The sequence below is a fragment of the Marmota flaviventris genome, chromosome 12 (genome assembly GCF_047511675.1).
Source record: "Marmota flaviventris isolate mMarFla1 chromosome 12, mMarFla1.hap1, whole genome shotgun sequence".
In the NCBI taxonomy this organism is placed as follows: domain Eukaryota; kingdom Metazoa; phylum Chordata; class Mammalia; order Rodentia; family Sciuridae; genus Marmota; species Marmota flaviventris.
The window spans coordinates 66,856,885-66,878,270 of NC_092509.1; the positions used below are offsets into that span (position 1 = coordinate 66,856,885).

The 21,386-nt window shown below is 36.1% G+C and overlaps 1 protein-coding gene across 1 annotated transcript in view; it reads left to right on the forward strand.

Annotated features, from left to right (window-relative positions):
• Ush2a (usherin) overlaps positions 1-21,386 on the forward strand; it is a 770,052-nt gene that overhangs the window by 620,525 nt on the left and 128,141 nt on the right. Inside the window, exons 51-54 of the mRNA XM_071619727.1 lie at positions 1,097-1,301; positions 6,226-6,423; positions 7,422-7,576; positions 9,914-10,112. Of these exons, the coding sequence (XP_071475828.1) occupies positions 1,097-1,301; positions 6,226-6,423; positions 7,422-7,576; positions 9,914-10,112 (757 nt within the window). The remainder of the gene's footprint in view (positions 1-1,096; positions 1,302-6,225; positions 6,424-7,421; positions 7,577-9,913; positions 10,113-21,386) is intronic.

The following is a 21,386-nucleotide window of genomic DNA, read 5'->3' on the forward strand; positions in this document are numbered from 1 at the left end:
GGCATTAACAAAAGAGTTTGGGGGGACACCTCATATCCAAATCATAACAATTTTCTTTTAACTGTCACTTGACTGGGATTTAAAGGGACATGGAAGTATTGTGGGTATAACTCAATGGTAATGAGCTTGCCTAGCATGTGGGACTACCCAGTACTGAAGAAAAAAGAAAAGAATGTGGAGATATGTACAAGAGTTCAGGACTTCAATTTGCCATTTTAAAATGGAATTTTCACTATATTTTTCTGAATCATCATTATTTTGACTTAGAATAATTTAACTTATTTTATGTAAGAGAGAAGTTAAAGATCATTTTAATATTAAAAAATGTTTTAAATACATCATGCTACTTACATACAGGAAAGCAAAGTACATCTCTTCATTATAGAAATATAATTTTAGTTATAACTCCTGCAATTTGGATGATTATTTTGTTTCCTCATATAGAACACTTATCAACAACTATAAAAAAACTAGAGATTCATTAAAGAAAAGATTTCTAAATATAAATAACTGTAATGACAGTTCCTGAAATATTTAGATTTTTCTAACTCTTGGATGTGTGCTACATTTTATGGGTTTAAATTTTCCAAGAACACAGGTAGTAGAGAATTCTTGTGTACTATATTTGTTATTTTCTCCAAAATACCATAGGACATGACAAAATAATTAAATAATTACTGCTTCAATTTGTAGTATGTATCCTAACTTAAGGCTTTGCAGGGTTAGCTTAGCTGATTCATAGAGCAAACCTCCTTGATAAGTTTAGTACGCATTTCACTACTCACAAAGCTGAACCCTGGAGAGTGAAAAGTTACCTGCTGGAGAGTGTAAGTGACCTGCTCCAGTTCATAAAGTGAGGAAGTTACAAAACTGAAATTTTTTATCCAAGTCTGTGTCATTTCAGGCAGCTACTTTTTTAGACAATCCACCTTCATTTGTCATAAATTTTGAGATATTCATTCATCAAATAAGTGAAAAAAATCATTTGAATATGAAATATATAAAAATCAACACTCTTTATGTCTAAATGAGATTTTTAAATCTTCTTCTATGTTTCTCCTCACCCCTGTCCTCTCTTCTCCTCCCACTGACTTAGGAAACAAAAGAGTGCAAGACTCTCTGCCCGGCATCTATGCAAGCCACAGCACTTTGTGACTTGTGTGACTTCAACATTACCAGCCACATTTGTACTGTGATAAGAGGGTCTCACAACTCCACGGAGAATACATCAACTGAAGAAATGTGTTCATCTGCTGAAGAGACTATTCACACAGGAAGTGCAAACATGCACTCCTTCACAGGTAACAGAAACTGAGCCACATGCCTGTGGCTGAGTCGAGTAGTAAAAAGCTGGTGGAAATGCACGTGTTTCACATTGACGTTATCCTTTCTTAACCTGATATCAATTTATACAATCATACTTTGGGGCCAGCTAATGACAAGTAATCAATTGTATCATCTGAATATGTTTGAAGTTTAGTAGTTTAAAATTTTTAAAGTCTAATTGTAAATAAGGATGCTATTTTAGGTTAAATGTGTAAGAAAATAAAGAGCAGAGAAATAAGTATATGATATGACCTTCCCTGGTATGTCCAGTTAACTTACAATGGACTCAGTTTCACTCTTAAAAATTTAAATGCAGCTTTTAATGATGAATATTGCTATACTTGTATGAAGAGAGAAGAAGAGAACCTATTTAATTTACTAGGAAAACCTAACAGCATTATTCTAAGGAGGAGATAAACCCAAGCATGGTATTTCTGAAAAATGACCAATCATCTTGAGAACGATTCACAAAAAAATTGTGGTATATATGTGTAATGCAAAAAAAAGTACATATATAAAGACATGAATTGGCGTGAACATACTTTATATACAAATATATGAAAATTATGCTCTATATGTGTAATAAGCATTGTAATGCATTCTGCTGTTGTGTATTTTAAAAAAATAAAACCAATTAAATAAAAAAATATTAATTTCTAAGCACCATTTTGATTGGTTGAGCTGAGCAAAAAAGCTGAGAACTGTATTTAGAGAGTAAAGTTTAGGGTACTCTAAATAGTTTTACTCTTTGTTAAATTTTTATTCTTCATTCGTTTACTTAAGTTCAAACAGAAATTTCTTTGGTTTGTCGAAGAACTAAGTGTGCATGTGTGTGTGATCTGTAATCCAGAGTCACATAGAATCCATCTAAGTGACAAAATTGGAGCAAGCTATAGTTAAATAAGCAAAACATTGCTCTATTCTTGAGTAATCATCCCACCTTCCTCAACCAATGGTGGGTGATAAAAGCAAACCACAGCTGTGGAAAATGCCAGGCAGGTTACTGAGATGAGAAGGGGAAGATTAAGGAAAGAATGAGTTTATTGAATGTTATTTAGTCCCGGTGCTGTGCTAGGTACTTCAAAATGTTACCTTATGACCCTCAAGGCAAACAGCTGAGTATGGTCATTTAACAGAAGAGAAAACTGAGGGTCAAATCTGTAAGTGGAACTTTCTATGAAAAGGAAACATATTCAAATCTTGTCATCCTCGAAAGGAGCAGATTTAGAAGACACCATGTGTGTAGGAGCTCCTTCAAGCGTGCTTCAAGCCACCCTCAAGTGGCTCATTCCACCGCACCTGTCCTCCTCCATCTTACTGAAGGACCAAGTCTAGACTCAGATCCTGGGTACAGGCTTCTAAACTCAGTCCCACCATCCCTCTGTTCCTGGGACATATTGTTTACAAAGCCCACCACTTCTACCATGTGCATGTAGACACTTGTGCCATCCCTCATATCAAATTGAGATATTCTTACGAATACTATATCTCTGTTTACTTCATTATTTAGATTTAACATCAAAATACTGGCATGGATTTAAAATGAGGAAAGACTTCAGAGTAGAGGACAGTTTATCCAAATTCCCCTTCTCCTCCTGCTGCCAAAGAGTTAAGTCATGGGTCCTCGTTTTTAAATTATTGGGTTTCTATCTCAGAGAATTCCCTACTTTTATCTGCTCCTTGTAATCAAGGTCAAGATTTTGAAGAGCTTTTAAGACATTCTTGAAGTCACCCATTCCACAAATAAATAGACATTTCCACCTACTGATATAATAATGTGAGGGAGGGCTTTTAAAATCCACATTTCAGATTGCTTTGCCTGCCAGGAATGCTATAAATTGAATATGAAAAAAATCACAAGCCCTTCTTTTTTTTTTCATGAGAAACACTAAGCATATAAGGGGTGCCTTGACAATTCCATTGAGACTGTTAAACTAGCAAATCAGACTTTTTTAGAATCTTGAAACTGAAATCTAACAATGTCAGCACTGACCAAAATTCATTCACTCCCACAGTCACGCATTTATCAAAGAATGTTTACTAAGTACATGCTCATAACCAGTCACTATAGTAGGACCAACAGCTATGAAGACAAGCAAGAATCTTCATGGGTGATTTAAAGTACATTCATAATTACCCTTTAATATGATAAATGGTGTGAAGTTAAGTACTGTGATAGAAGTCTGCATCATCATCCACTGATGCTTTTGAAAAATGTGGCAAGGACACCTAGTCCAGACCAGAAAGGAAAAACTTCAGGAAAAAATGTTATGCCTCGACTAATAAGAACACGAAAGATCCTATGAGGTTGAGAGAAGGTTGTGTAGGCAGAGACTGCAAAGCCCAGGAGCAAGAAAAAGCAATGATTTCCTCGGTATGGATGCAGCAGAGTTATAGCAGAGAAAAGAGAGATGAGACCAAAGAGTAGGAGTCAGATTATGCTAGACTTTAATGCTGCGGTAAACAGTTTGCCTTTGTGTAACAGTAGATGGGTTGTAAAGCTTTGTAAACAGTGAAATGACATAATTCCATGTATATTTTGAAGAATTACTTTGTCGGTTCTTAAAGAAATGATTAAGACAAGTACATTCGAGATAGTTTTTAAAACTAAAATATCGATCAAACATACCCAACCACCAAAAAAAAAAAAAAAAAAAAAATCTCTATTATTGGAAGAGTAGCCCCATATAACATATAGAGTGATTTTGAATCAAGAAGTTAAAAAAAGTGTCTATGGGCTGGGGAAAGGTATATGACAATTCTTACAAAAAAAGAAAACTCTAAAAAGTAAGAAAGATTTCTAAGGAAAGGCAAAATTTCAAGAAATGACTCTCTATGAATAAAGGGAAAAAGACTGTTTTCATGGGATAAGAGCATCTTTGAAAGTCCAGGAGTCAGGAAAATGAAGAAACCAGAAGAGATGAGATAGTAGAAAAAAGAAGAATGAAAGTGGTGGGAGAAAGAGTAAGAAATAGCCCATAGAGAGCTGAAGTTAGAAATGGTGATGTGGGCTTGAGGGTCCAGAATAACAGGTGCTCTCCGTGGACTATTTACTATAGCAAAGAGAGGTAAACACGTAGTGAACATCTGTGGGTAGAGGGATGGTCTGAGTGGCTCAGTCCCACTGGGACATTCAGGGATCAGATTTCTTGCATTTTTTGGTTCATTATTCTTCAGGTGCTCCCATCATCTAGTGGTTTGCAGCCTGGTTCCTACGACATCCTACTTTTAGCCCATCAGTAGGAGATAAGTGATGCTTTTCTTTCTCATCCTCTTTTAGATGGTGAGCTCTGAATCGTTTGACTATACCAAGCCTCAAAAGAAAATGGGGGGGAAATAATTTCTAACTAGAACTGAAAGGAAATTGGAGCATCTGCTGGTGGCAACAAGTGGCAGATACCCTCTTACCAGGGAAAACGGAAACAAGATAATTTCGTTGGTCAGCTTCCTGTTACTGTAACAACTGCCTGAGATACATCAATTTATAATAAGGAAAGGTTCACTTTGGCTTCCAGTTTTAGAGGTTTCAGTTCATGGTCAGTTGGCCTCATTGCTTTTGGGCCTGTAGTGAAGCAAAACACCATGATGGGAAAGTGTGGCAGCTGCTCACATGACAATCAGGAGGTATGGAGAGCAACAAGAAAGGGCCAGGGTTTCAATATCCCCTTCAAGGACACATCCCAGTGTCCCAACTTTTTCCACTAGGTTTTACCTCTTGAAGGTTCCACGACCTCCCAGTAGCACCTTAGATAGGCTGACAACCAAGTCTTTAATGCATGGGCCTTTAGGGGACATTCAAGATCCAAGCTATTGCAAAAAAAAAAAAAAAAAAATTATTTCTATTTGTAGAGAAATTTACATTTTATGAAGTTCTGCCACATAACTTACTATATTTGATTTTCATATTAATTCTATAAAGTCATCTTGGTAGGGTTTATTATAAGGAGATGCTTATAAAGAGAATGTGACTCAAATAACCCCAGCAGATGGACAGAGAGAGCAGGTGGCCGGGCAGCCGAGGAGCACTTCCTCTCCTGTTCCTCACTCTGAGGAACTGTCATCCAGAAACCACGCCACAGAAAAAGAAATGAGGGAAAACTCAACATCCATAAAATTAAACCAGAGAAAAACAAACTCGAATCATTAAACTTTCAGTTTAAAAAAAATTGCATGCAAATCTGTAGCATATGTACTTCTGAAGTTATTAAAGCTTAACATGGAACTAAACATTTTGGGGACAGCATTGAATAACATGCGACATTATCTAATAAAATTCATGCCATTTCCAAAGCTCAGCAGGTGTAGTTTTGTTGTTTTAATTAGGTTGATTGTTTTGGGTTTGGGTTTTGGCTCTGGCTTTGGTAAAAGAGAAAAGGGATCTGCTATGGAGTCTGCATTCATTTTATTTACTAACATAGTACAATGATAAGCTAAGAATTAAATCCTCTGTCTCATACAGTTATATTACAATTTATATATTTTAATTAAATAATATTTTCAAAGTAATACTTTAAGTTTATAATAATAAAACTATAAAACAATTGTTGGCAAATCTGTCTCATGCAGAATTAAAGGGTACATAAATTTGTGAGCCATTAGCACCTAATCATACATTAGTCTATTGCTTTTATTTTTCAATTGTTTATTTAATGAATATATCTATATATCTCTGTTCAGAAATGGTGGATGTTGTGCTGTAAAATTCCATATCTCTACATCTATCAAACACTTGAAATACATTTTGATAATTTAGAAAGTAAAGATATTAGAGCTTTATTTATACCCAAAGAGAAAAAATCATAGTCTTTTTATATGTTTAAAGGTTTTGATATTCATTTATAATATGATGTAGGAAAATGAAAAGAAGAAAACCTCATGATCTTATTTCTTTCTTTCCAGATGTGAACCTTGAACCTTATACAATGTATGAGTACAGGATTTCTGCATGGAACAACTATGGGCGAGGATTCAGCGAAGCTGTTAGAGTCAGAACAAAAGAAGATGTTCCTCAAGGATTGAGTCCACCTAGGTGGACCAAAATAGGCAATCTTGAAGATACAATTGTCTTAAATTGGAAGAAACCTATACAATCAAATGGTAATAAGCTACTTTTAAAGTAGAAATATCCTAGTCTCATAAATCCATAAGAAAACTGAAATGTGTTTAATATACATATAATTGATATGCAGCTAACCATTAGGAAATATTTATTGATGAAGAGAACTTTATCTATATACTCACTAATCATTCACTTTGTGATGTGGTCCCCATAGATTTTTTTGTCTAAATAGATAAATAAATAAATACAAGATCCTTGAATCCTAGTATATATCTGAGCTGCTTTCAAATAAATAAAGGAGATTCAAGGAAGGCAAAATAGTTTTAATATTGAAAATAAATTTGTTATAGAGTGATAGAAAATAAGCAAAATTGATACTTTGATTACCTATATCAAGAATCTGCGTCCTAGAGGGAGCATGGGAGGAATAGACGAATGGTAGGTAGGACAGAGGGGATGGAGGAGAAGGGAGGGGGTATGGGGTAATTAATGATGGTGGAATATGATGATCATTATTATCCAAAGTACAGGTATGAAGACATGAGTTGGTGTGAATATACTATGTATACAACCAGAGATATGAAAAATTGTGCTCTATATATGTAATAAGAATTATAATGTATTCTGCTGTCATATATAAATTTTAAAAATGCACCCTTCCTGATAGTAAAGAACTGTTTGATTATAGCAATATAAAAAATTTAGGGTATGGAAGCAGGAAAGAGGGTACGAGGAAAGATGGTGGAATGAGATAGACATCATTACCCTAGGTACATGTATGACTGCACATATGGTGTGACACTATCGTGTACAATCAGAAAACTGAAAAGTTGTGCTGCAATTGTGTACAATGAATCAAAATGCATTCTTCTGTCCTATATATCTAATTAAAATAAATAAATTTTAAAAAATAACAAATTAGAGCTCAATGACGCTGTGGTATCCTACTTCTTTAGAACACTAAGACATGTTAGTTGTTTGCAAATGGTTAACATGATATGATAGTCAAATGCAGCCATTTCTCTGTGTCTTTTAGGTCCTGTTATTTACTACATTCTTCTCCGAGATGGAATTGAACATTTCCGGGGAACATCGTTGAGCTTTTCTGACACAAAGGGAATTCATCCATTTCAGGAGTACTCATACCAGCTGAAGGCTTGCACGGTTGCTGGTTGCACTTCTAGCCGTGAGGTAAGGGGAGTTGCCTGAACTCTGAAAAAAGGGTTCATTTGAGGTTTGTGTGAAGGTCCTCTCCATTAACAGATAACATTGCCCCATCCCAGTCATGTTGAGTAGGGTGCTCATGTGTCACCTTACCTGGGTGCTAATACTTAAGCCTGAAAGAAGAGATGCCTGTAAGGGACATTTAACCAAACATCAATGTTTTATTAATACAATACAAAATCTTGAACCAATATCAACTTCTCATTAACACTCTTCTCTCACCAATTTCTTTAGATAATTGCCATCTTGATATGATTTTGTCATAGCCAAACATGTTGAGACTTGATTCCAACGTTAAGAGGTGGTGGGACGTTTCAGAGGAGTTTAAGTCATGAGAGATCCACTTTATAAAGGGATAAAGACCTTCTTGTCTTGGGGAAGTGGGTTCTCACTCTCATGGGTTGGATAGTTACCATGAGAGTGGGTTGTTATAAAGCGAGGTTGCCTCTTGTGTTTTTCTTTCACACAGACTGCTTACCCTTTTACTTTCTGTCATGAGTTAAGACAGCACAAAGGCCCTCCCCAGATGTGAACATGTGATATTGGACTTTCCAGCTTCTAGAACCATGAGCCTACACACACACACACACACACACACTTCTTTTCTTTGTTAACACACACAAAAAAATAGCATTCTTGGGTATTCTGTCACTGCAACAGAAAACAGACTAAGATAAAAATAGTCTATAAATCCATAAAACTTCCCCAAACATTCTTCAGTTGAAAAGATTTTGTATCTAAATAACACATCAACAAAAATTGCCTGCTCTTCAATTCAGAGAAGGACAGAAAATTCTAGCATAGAAAATAAATGGTTCTAAGTCTTCTATAATAGCCTTGGCAAGAAAAAATGAAATTCTGAATTCAGGTACCGTGGGACAGAACTGAAAATATCAGAAAGTTACAACAGATAACAGTGGACAACATCTATAGATAGGACTTGATAGTCAACTCTACCTAGAGGAAAAAAGCAAATAATTATGTATATTTTCAAGATATATGGCTTGATACCACAATTTGTGGATAATGGTGTCATTCAACAAGCATATTTTTTAAGTGATAAATATTAAAAGTTAAAGAATAAAATTAATTTGCTTATGTTTAAAAAAAATGTAGAGAAGGAGCAGGTAGCATGGTTACCAAACCAGTAATTATTTGTTACATTACATGAAAATGCCTGGTCCAATGCTGCATTAGGTGACTGGAGTTTGCTAGAAAGATCTAGGCTGGAAATTGAAGCTATGAATTTTAATATGGTCATCAAAGGCGTTCATAGAGAGAGAAAGAAAACATGAATGCAGAAGAAAGAAAATCTCATGAAGGCATCTGGGAAGAAACAAACACTTTAGGGGGAAAAGAAAGAAAGAATCCACAGAACAGCTCTGATTCTTTCCATATGTTTGAAACTGGAGAAGAGCGGCGTCTTCACACACTTGCTAGAACCAACTAAAACACTCAAACTGATCAGCCACAGTACACATGTGTAGTTTTACTCAACAGATCCCCAGAAACATCTCTGTGCCTGGGACCATTGAGACAGGCAGCAACTGACTGGCCCTATCAAGTTAAGGTCTGAATGGTCCTTGAACAATTCCATACTTTTTGCATAGACAAGGCTCCCCCCTACCAGATGTCAAAACAATTGGATACAAAGTGAAATCAGAGTTAAGTCTGAAAAAAAACAAATGCGGCCAATCTTTGTCCTAAACTATATTTTGATTTTATTGACTCAATAACTGGTTGTTTTTTCATTTTTTTCTTCTCACTTGGTTCTTTTTCTAGAACATTGGCATAGACACTATAAAATCATCCCGGTGTCACGGGAAGAGTACGGCAAAGTCTGCCCATTTATACCGCTCGAAGCATATTATATGCAAGCAAGTTCAGATGTAGGTTTTGCTCCATATTTACTGGTGCTTAAAATGTACAAAATCAGGCTGTTAAAATGCAAAGACACTGATGGGCCATATGGAAGAGAGTTATCAAGAGTTCTCTAGGAAGACAGTCTGCCAGCCAGATTTTACTTGTTTAAACTGAGGGCAGCACTCTGCAGTCAAAATTGTTGTTGAACCTGTTGTGATAAATGGTAGTCTGAGACTTATGTAATGTATTCAAGGTCAGATTTCATTGTTTAAATAGGATGGGAGGGAAAGAAAAAAAAAAAAAGGGAACTGCTTCTCCAGGCCCCTGCTAATGATATGCCAGGCCAGACCACAACATTTTAAAACAAAAGTGACATTCTCATTGATCAGGATACCCAGTGTACTATTACAATAAATTGCTGTTTAATTCCAATGTTTTCAGGTAGTTGCAGCTACTACACAAGGAGTTCCTGAGAGCATCCTGCCACCAAGAATCACAGCCCCAAGTGCAGAAGCATTGCATTTGAGCTGGAGCGTCCCTGAGAAACCAAATGGCGTCATTAAAGAGTACCAGCTCTGGCAGGATGGGAAAGGTCTCATCTACACTGACACCGCTGACAGGAGGCAGCATACGGTCACAGGTGAAAAAAAATGGAAAACCTACTGGAAGAGTCTGTCATTGTGGTTAGGGGGGCATAGCATCCCAGGGGTGTGTGTTTGATATATGAGGTCACTTCGAAAGGACGTGTTCTCTTGACATATGGTCAGGTCCCACTTATCCATGCTAATAGAAGAGCCCACACTGGCAGCAATAAGCCACAACAGCAGATAACTTCAGAAATAATTTATATTTGGCTTTGATATGCATTATGTGTAGGGTTTTTGCATCAGTATTAACTTTTTTTTTTGCAAATAAACAGATGCATTTTCATTCCCCAAGGATGTGCTCATAGATAATGGCAGTAGGACAGTCAAGAATGTACTAGAAGGTTGGGACAAATCAGCTAGAGGTCAACATTTATCTACTAGGTAGATAATTAATATATAGAGCTAGTTGGCAGTTGACTGGTTGTGACTATTTGTGATTATTAGTAGTATTAATTAATAGTAATTGTATTATTTTTATTATATATTATAACACTGTTATATTGAGCTTTAATAATAATACAGTACAATTGTATTATGTTACATATTTGTATGTGATGATTATATAATAATTAATATGTTTTACCTTGAATGTTACTTCCAAAGAGAAAAGATGTATTCTTTTGGTTATCTACTCTAGAGCAGCATCTCTTGACAGACTACCTTATCACCTTGTTTTAATCATAGACTTCTGGCTGCTGTCCGATATTTAATTGTACATGGTCTTTTTATGACTCCCTCCCCCTTGAATAAAGACTCCAAGAGAGTAGGGACCCAGTCTAACTAGTTCAGTGCTGTATCTCTAGCATTTAGAATAAACCTTAACATGCCAATAGAAGCTAAATAAATGTTTGGGGACTAAATGAATTTCATATGTGCCAGATACTATCCTAAGCACTTGACGTGCTCTGTCTAATTTGATTCTCATCACAAACCTGTAGTGTAGAGAGAATTGTTATCTCTGTATTATAGAAAAGAATACTTTGAGAGGTTAAGTAATTGAATTCCTGATTTGGGTCTACTGAATCATCCCAAAGAGTTGTGTAAGTTTAGATCCTGAGACCACAGCTAAGATTTTACAAACATTTGCTTTTCCTATATTGTTCATTCACCTCCTTCCAAGACCTCACAAGTGAATGGAATCCTTCCCATAGACTCTCTACCTTGCAGGGGGCATTGATAACACAGAATAATAGAAAATCACATAGAATTGAAAACAGAGCCAGGCATGGTGGCATGGTGGCGTGGTGGTGTGGTGGCGTGGTGGTGTGGTGGCGTGGTGGTGTGGTGGCGTGGTGGTGTGGTGGCAAGGTGCATGCCTGTAATCCCAGCAACTTTGGAGGATGAAGCAGGAGGATCAGAGGTTCAAGGCCATCTCAGCAATTCAGTGAGTCCCTAAGCAACTTAGCAAGACCCTGTCTCAAAATAAAAAAATTTTTTAAAAGCTGAGGATGAATGTGGCTCAGTGGTAAAGCCTTTGGGTTCAATCCCCAATAATCCCCCAAAAAATGCAAAAAGACCTTGAAAATGTGCCTAGTTTTTCAGGAGAAACAGGCTGTACTATGTAGGTTAAAAAACAAATTCATCATGTTTTGTTCTTAAATTCCAAAATTTTCTGATATACAAGAGAACATCCATTGACCAACTCTCCAGTGTTTATCCAAACAAGTCATCAGTCTGAGGAAGCTGCTTAAGACATATTTACATACTAGCACATTGCATTCCTTACCTCAAGACCCTAAGCTAAACCAGGGATAATGGGGAGACAAGTGCCCTCATCAATTCAAATAATCAAATTACTTTTACATATCTTATTTCACTTGAAGAGAAAATCACCACAAATGATGGAAATAGTATTGTTGTATAATAAAACCTTACCCTTATATAGTGTTTTTTTTTTTCATTTTAAGTAACCATTTCCATTTTGACTCATTTGGTTCTTATCACAGCCCCATAAACAAGGGAGGTTTTTAATAGCCACAGTTGAAAGATGAAGAAAACTGACCTACTCAGGCCATCCGCAGCATCCACTGTCCCCATCTATAAGGAAATCCAAGTACTGTTTTCTTCCAAAAATAAATAAGTTCCCCACTTACTATATTCTAGATAGTTCATCAAATGCCCTAAAATAAGATTGCTGCTTCCATGATTCTCTCAGCAATAAGGAAAACTGACAAGAATACCTGCAAATACAGTGTGGTCCCTGCTGCAAAGAAACTGTATACAGGATTGGGGTTTGGAAGGGTGTGAAAATCTAAACAATTACTCAGGGTAGACAATGGAATGTTAATTAGAGCTTTGAAAGCCAAGGTCCTGTGCATTATGACTTTGTACTTGTAAAAGGTATCACAATAAATTGAGATACAAGGCAAAAGATATTTCTTCTTATAGTATTGATTTGCTTAACCAGCATTGGCTTTGAATTGTTGCCAGCTATACTTGCTTATATTTTTTAGAACCCAGCATCTATACACCAAAATTCAGTTGTAATGTTCAAACCAGCAGGATTAATGGCCTCATTAATTTTAAAATAATTGCAAAGGTTTTTCTTTGAATTCCTTCATTCCACCAGTTCTTCCTTTCGTTGTCATTTCTAATCAATATTTCCATGATAGAAGAGGATTTCATACATATACCCTAGAACCAGAAATCCTCTTTTATTTGAATAAATATTTTAACTTTTTTCCCCATAATTTGAATTTTGACAATATCATAAAATGGAAAAAAAAAATCCTTTACAAGTCATTTGGTACATCTTTCTGTTTTAAGTAGATTTAGAGACTATTTCGCTCAGGCATATAGCCCTAAAAAGAGATTTCTTTGTCAAGTAAGGAAATAAACTCTCATTCAGCAAGACTTTACCAATATGAAGTTCCTAGGGGACAGGGACAGTGCTAGGCTGTAGAGAGATAATCTAAAACCTGAGATCTGTATAGTGTTAAGCATTTTATCTGCCAGGGAAAATTCAGTTCCATGGTTAGCTGAGTGACCAAATGCAGTACGGAAATATTTTATGATGTGAATGACTATTTTATTGAGTTCATGGAATGAACTAAAATAATCAAATTTATTTCCCATTCCATCTCAAATGTTTGATGAAAGAGCTGCCTGAACCCCCTAGGATAAATGTTGTGATTTTCTCATCATTTCCAAAACCTTGGCATTCCCTAAGCAGCAGAGCACTAATGAAGCCGTAGTGCTCGCCTTCCCGGAGCCTGAAAAATCTAGGTCCTTGGAAATGACAGAAGGGAAAGCCAGCACCTTGCCTCAGCCCCATTGTCTCCATGCTTATTTTTAATTACCTCAAAGCTTTAGAAACATGATCCTGTAAATGCTTTGTGGGAATAGTGGCGAATGCACTCATCACATGAAATCCATAAATTGCTTATAATCCTCTCAAGATGTTAAAAAAAGCATTAAGTAATTGAAGACAGGAAGTCCTCGGTTAATTATTTAGAGGTGTTATCAATGCTTTAAGTAAACTGAAGCATTTTCTGCTATCTCACTGAGCTGAATACCCATGGGGGCGAAGGAGTAGCAGCCATTGTCTTCTCATATTCACTAATGCAAACAGTGCAGGGCAGCTTGTCAATAAAAGACCTTTTCATATCATTTATTTCTAAACACATCCATCCGTCCTGTAAGGAACAATCTGGATGTCAGGCCTGGCATCATTTCACTTTGGGTTACCCCTATCTTATGCGCTGGCCTTCTAATGTGCACTTAGAAGTAGAGAAGGTAAAAGGATTATCTAAAGTATTAAATCCACCAGAAAAAATAAATTAATTAATTGTGTCCTCTTTATCAGCCAGTATGATAAAGGCCAATGTGTCTCTTAACTCTAGGAAAACTATTTCCCAAATTAAGAATTAATTAAAAGTTGCTCATCATTGCATTTAGTTAGAAGGAAAGATCCACTATTAAATAAGCAAAGAACAATTTGCCTTCCTTTCTCATCCTCTTAGAAGCAAATGAAACCTCTTGTGCTAAATAACATACACCCTACAATACTCATTATAGCAGAAAGTATAATAATACTAATGTTATATTGGAACAGATAGACATCACTGTTGAAAATGAGACCGTAATTTGACCATTAATAAACAAAAAGTGGAAAATGCTTTAACGGGATTTTACTTTTGGGTCACTCTGTGCTCCCATAGTGTCTTTCCTCTTGGTTTTCATTACATTTTATTGTAACGTCCTTTTTTATTGTTCCTATTCCTCAACTAGTAGGTAAAGCTTTTAAAGGATAGAGACAATAGTGTCCGACTTGCTACTGTGTTCCTGGTTACCTATCACAGTACTTAACATATTCAAAACATATTTGTTGGAAGAATAAGTATTGAATAATAAATATTAGTATCTAAATGATTATATTGTTTTGATTGTAGATCCAATTCCATTGTCAAACACATCTTTATCTCAGACAAGGATGGCTACATAATTTGCAGGGCCCATTGCAAAGTGAAAATTTGGGTTCCCTTGTTCAGGAATTGTTAGGAATTTCAAAACTGTGAAAGCAAAGCACTGAATTAAGAAGGGGTGTCTAGGTGTAAGCCCTTCTTTGACCGCACAGATCACAAACCTACAAAATCAGCCTTGATCTCACAATCTGGGTTTATATATCCTCATTTCTTCTACTGAACCCGGAAGAAAACTAAGGTAGTGACCATGTCCTTGGAACAGCCACAGGAGCTTCTCTGATAATTGTGTGTGATTCTCTGGGGTGCCTTTCCCCACCTACTGCCTAAGTACTAGCCAAGCACTAGAGCTGTGAAAAACAAAATGACAATTTTATTTCCATTTTTTCCAAATTTGAGGAAAACTAACTTTGTGCTTGACCTCTTGCAAAAAATGAGGGAAGAAGTAGGCTTGCATTAGCCATTCTTTTTCCCTTTTTTGAAACCTGCTTGTAGATACAATAGTAAAGCCAAAGAATTATAGTCATCAACTGCCTAGACACATTTTTAAGACAGAAAACTTTTCCCCTGGAATCCCAGATATTCTGAGGTCCTTTCCTGAGCAATCACTAATTCTGTTTTATCCAGCAGTGCCAGCCAGCCCCTTCACTCTGCCATGTCCTTGTTTTTAAACGTTTGCACAGCATCAGAATTTATTGTCACCTGATGCCACATGTTATTTTTAGAGAAGAAAACCCTGCCTGAAAATGGGGAGAGGAAGCCTGCATCCCACACAGCATTGAACGATAAGAAGAAAAAAGTTTTATAAAAATATCATTGTTAAAATCAAAAGCATGGGTCTTAGTGACTATCAAGAATGATAATCTCAATGTTGATCTAAATTTGGGAAGAGTCTGCCAACGAACTAGCTCATTTAGGAAGGGCTTCTTGGTATGAGTCTGATCACTAAGATACTGGAAAGAGGGGCCTAATCTTTGGCCTAGAATTTCACATAAAATACAGAATTAAGAATGCAAATTAGGTTGTGTCAGGTAGTCAGAACTGAAAGTCATGAGGTTCTCTCCTAGCATCTATAATTCAGGAGTCCCTTTGTTTCAATCCGGTTCATCTGAGGTATCAAGTGAATTCATAGAGTATTAGTGCAGAAAATGGACAGCCGTGCCTTATGGCTGTTCATGGAAGGGCAAGAATTGGCTTGACGAAGTAGAATAGGAGATAGTAGGATAGTAATAATTGTTGTGTGCATCAAAAAATGAGGACTTTAGCATGTGAGCTACTAGTTATTTCTTAAGTCAACTTCTGTAAAACATGTCATAACTTGAATGTTCCTTACCTCTCTCTTAAATAATTCCATGATGCCCCCATGTACCAGTTTTGAACATCTAGATTTTCACATATAATTGGATTACTCTAAAGTAGAATCCCGCCAGATGGCATGGTGCATGCCTGTAATCCTAGCCATTCTGGAGGTTGAAGCAGGGGATGGCAGATCCGAGGCCAGCCTCGGCAATTGAGCAAGACCCTGTCTCAAAATAAAAAATTAAAAGAAGGACCGAAGATGTGGCTCAATAGTAAAATTCCCCTGGGTTCAATCAGTGTGCCAAAATGGCAAGAAGGAAGGAAAGGGAAGAGAAAGAGGAAGGAAGGAGAATCCTGATATAACAGGATCCATCACAGTCAAGATTAACAGTGGCTGCCAGAAGTTTCTGAGAATCTTCACAAGCAGAGATGCTCTAGAGGGGATCATGTGGTGAGATCCCAGGCCAGTGAGGGCAAGAGGAAGTGCCAGATGAGACTGGGTGTGTGACCCAACTTATCCAGACCAAACATTCAGTTTGAATGAACTGGTGCCAGGACAGGTTATTTATCCAGAACATAGTTATTACAATACCTTATAACAAAAACTTTTTATCTACTTTTTTTGAAGTAATGCAGGGATCTTAGCCCTGGAATTAATCCCTCACTGTGTTGATCAAAGAGTTCATGGAACTGAATTTTTAAATTTACAAACATTTTACTCACTTATGGGGTGCCGTGTGACATTTCAGTATATTTACACATTTGTGTAATGTTCAAATAAGGATGAACATATCTATCTCCTTGTTATTTCTTACTGGTGAACATTTTTTAAATTTTTTCTTCAAGCTTTTTCAAAATATGCATTGCATTATTATCGATGTATTATTATTACAATGTAATAAACATCTGTAGTCATCCAACTGTGCTATAGCACAACAGAACTTCTTTGTCCTCCTGTAACTTAGTACTCATTGATCAACCTTTCAAATTACATATTCTTTGGGCCTATTTAGTAGTTCTTTTGAAAATAACAGATGACATTGTAGAATCAGTGGCTGAATGCTTTGAAGCAGCACTTGCTATCTGAAATTATAATGGACAAAGTGCCTTTTCCTGACTATTTATCTGGAGATTAAAAATTAGAAGCAAGCTGTTCTTTATAGAGTACATCAAATGTAACTTACATAGACATGGGTTTTGTTTGCCAAATCATATTTTTATGAACCATAGACAGACTTTTCACAGTCTCTTTTTAACACACATTTACTCTTGAAAGTAATGCTACTTGGGAGTGTAATTGTAATGAGTTTGGTTATATTATGCCTCTTTCCTTTAAAAGAGAACATGATTCCCTGCAGAGAAATTCAGGTAATTTGCAGCCACACTCATCTTCACTATGCTGAAATGTTAAAGACTTGGCTTCCCTCCATGCATCTGCCTTTCTCTACTCTACAACTCTTATTTCCTACTCTTTTAATTCGATGCTGAGCACTTGAATGATGTTTTCTTTTCTCCTTCTACTCTTCGACTTCAGGATTAAGTTACAGTCAGAATGGTTCCTCGGAGACATCACTTTATTTCCCTCTTCTCATCCTGATCAATTCATGAGTAGTTTTCAATTGGTGTGCCCTTTTCATCGCCTGTTGCTAATATTTCATATATATCTCATTTTAAGGACTACCAATAGGGGCTTACTTAAAATGACAGCAAATTCCAGTTGAAATGTGTGGATTTTATTGAGTTTTACAGAGTCATATATATGAAAGGTCATTCAGTTCATGTAAATCATCTATGCCTGATGGTTGCTGATGCTTTTCTTATAGATTATTTCAATTGAGCCTATTAGTAACCCAATCCTTTTAGCAGTCTGAAAAACACCAGCTCTACAATGTGTAGAAAATGATAGATTTAGGTACTGTCTTTTCTCGAGTTAATTTGCAGCCTGATTAAGCAATTTATGTGCTCAGATTCACGGTTTAAAGATGGGAGAACTGAGGCACCTGGAGGTTTGCTCCTGTTCATGGTTGGTGAGTAGGTAACTCTTAGAACCCAACAGTCTAACTTGGGACCATGGCCATCCAATGTTTGTGCTCTACTGCCTGCAACCAGGACTCAGGATAATATTCACAATGAAATGCTGAAATACATATTCCCATTTGGATTTTTTTAATCTTACTGGAAATCTCCCTGGACTTTGAGTTACCTATGACATCATTTTCACTAAAGGGCTAGGTAGCCTGACCCAATTGTTCTGGGCCACGTTTCTTGTCCAACTTCACAAGTTTCAATCCTGATATCATCCTTTCTTATCTCAGTGATCCTACACAAGTTCTTCCAAATTTCTCAAGTTAGCTCCCTTATCTACAATGAACAGAAAATAGCACATTCATCAGGCAGTTAGCGCAGGTATTGATTGTGTTAATGCCTATAAAGTACACAAAAGAGGGTCTGCTTATAGTAACTGCTCAATAAACTTTAGCTGGTATGTTATTTTCATAACTTAATAGCTCACTTCTTCAAAAATGATTACAATTCTCATAAAATATGTTTAATGTATAGAATCCAATGAAAAAAGAAGAATAGACAGCCACCACCAAAAAAAGACCTGTTTTATTATTTTTTTTTAACTTTACAGTTTTTATATTGGCTTCATGTTTGAACAAAATCCTTTAAATATATTTCTTTTAAGTGGTGTTGCAATGTACACAATTAAGATTTGTCAAAAATATTAAAAATAATATTTTAGCCAGGAGCTAAATACAGATATCATCCTAGCTACTTGGGAGACTGAGGTAGAAGGATCACAACCTCAAAGCCAGCCTAGGCAAATTAGTGAGATCCTGTCTCAATATGAAAAATGAAAAGGGTTGGGGATGTACCTCAATGGTAGAGCACCCCTAAGTTCAATCCCTAGTACTACAAAATAACAACAACAACGACAAATTTTAAACAAACCTGCTGCACTGATTTCTACCATTTTGATGTCTTTCCGATCTTCAGAAGGAAGATGCTTATTGATGAATTTCACTTTCTTTAGCTGTACTTTTTTATGTGATGGCAAGAACATAGGGCTTCCTGTTAAAGTCATAGGTTTGTTTGCATCCTGACCTATTCTTTAATTCACTGTGCAAATAGTTAGTTTCTTATGTTTTTTCCCACCTACAAAGCAGGAATAATATTTCATGTTTTGCTAATATTCAAGGTAAAACCTTGGGCTGGGGATGTGGCTCAAGTGGTAGCGCACTCGCCTGGCATGCGTGCGGCCCGGGTTCGATCCTCAGCACCACATACAAAAAAAAAAAACAAAGATGTTGTGTCCGCCGAAAACTGAAAAATAAATATTAAAAAAAAATTCTCTCTCTCTCTCTCTCTCTCTCTCTCTCTCTCTCTTTAAAAAAATATTTTAAAAAGGTAAAACCTCTTCATATATATAATAAATGACTCATATTGCTGCTAAATCTCTCCCATAATCCTGTAACTCTTTCTAGATTACATAAAGGGAAATCACCTAGGGAGGATGACATAGTACCAGTTACTGTGTGTAACATGTATGATCCCCAGGTATAGCATGCTCCTGTGTATTGGCAGATGACATGAATCATAATTTTAGGAATAGTAACATTTAGACCACTTTATCATGCCAACTACCACACTTAACAAAAGGATACTTATTGGCTCAGGAAAGTAAAACATCAGGTGTAGACTTTGGTAAGGCTCATTCAAGGCTGCCAAAGGATTTTGTTCCCTGTGCTTTGGGGTTATACTTTTAAAACCAAATGATATTTCTGGGAGGCAATTTCTTTTCATTTCTGAGCTCTGCTCCATTTTCAAGCTCTGATGGTAACTCCAAATAATTTTTTTAAAAAAGTTCTGATCCTACCTTTAACTCTCATGATTGGATCTATGCCATGTACTCAATTCAGAGTGGCCAACATGCAAGGAGAATATGGAGGGGGGGCCTGAGTCATATCCACTCCTTGATTCATGTGGGGCCAACTCTAAATAAAACATGAAGTTTGACAGAGTTGCCAAAAGACTGGCTTCTCCAAGGAAAATTGGAGCTTTATTTTAAAAATAATTAGGAATGGATTGTGAAAAGTTAACATGGCAGATGTAGAGTTACATACTTGTAAACATCTGTTGAAATGGGCCTGTGTACTTCAGCCCTTTGGCTCACATGGCTCTTTAAGTTGTCCAGCATCACCACAATTTGGGGTCAGATATAAGCTGTTAAGAACAAACTGCCTATGAATTAGATGAAGATCTTCCACCTTCACTGGTGGTTTCAAGCCCCCATCTTTCTGGACTTTAATCTTTCCACCATTCACCATATGGATTTATTTTTTCTTTTCTCCAAATTGTTCAATTATCTTAAGATTTATCAAACGTCTGGTGACATCACAAAACTTTTGCTGTTTTTACCAAATCTTGGTGCCGTATATACAGTTATTTTATTCTTAAGTAACATGTATTAATTATGCATATTAATGGGGTTAAATGTGATATTTCAATACTTGCCTAGACTGGACTCTGATCAAATCCATCTTTCTTTATCCATCCTCCCTCCTCCAGCATCTTCCAGACTCCTCCTCATCACTACTACTCTACATTTCTTAATACATTTCTTAACATCCACATAGGGGAGAGAATATGTGGTATTTGTCTTTCTGTGTCTGACTTATTTCACTTAATACAATGTCCTCCAGTCCCATCAATTGGCAGCAAATAACTGGATTTTATTCTTCTTTATAGGTGAATAACATTCCGTTGTGTATATATACCACATTTTCTTTATAGATTCATTCATCAGTGAACACCTAGGCTGATTCTATACCTTGGCTATTGTGAACAATGGAGCAATAAATATGTAAGTGTAGATGTCTTTCAGCCACAATGATTTCAATTCCTTTGGATATATACTCAGTAGTGGACAGTTGGCTCAGATAGTAGATCTATTTTAGTTTTTTGAGATATCTACATGCTGTTCTCCATAATAGTTACACTAATTTACATTCTCATCAACAATGTCTGATATTTCATTTTTCTCTCTGTCTTCAGCAGAATTTATTTATTATTTTTTATAATAGTCATTTTTACTGGGGTGATATATCTCATTGTAGTTTTGATATGCATTTTTCTGCTGGAAAATTAAATTGAGCATTTTTTATATGTTTGTTGGCTATTTGTATTACTTCTTTTAAGATGTGTTGATACAGATCATTAGCTAAAATTTAAATTTTATTGCATGTGTTTTTTGTTGTTGTTAAATTTCTTGTGTTTCTTAGATATTCTAATATTAATTCTTTGTCAGATGAATAGGAAGTATTTTCTCCCTTTCTATAGGCTGACCCTTCACTCAGCTGATTGGTTCTTTTGTTGTGCAGAATCTTTTTAGTTTAATCTCATCTCATTTGTCCATCTTTGCCTTTGTTCGCTATGCTTTGGGGTTAAACTTTTAAAACCACTGCCTACTCCATTATCTTGAAGTGTTTTTCCTAGTAGTTTCAGAGTTTAGGGTTTTACATTTAGATCTATTTTGATCTGATC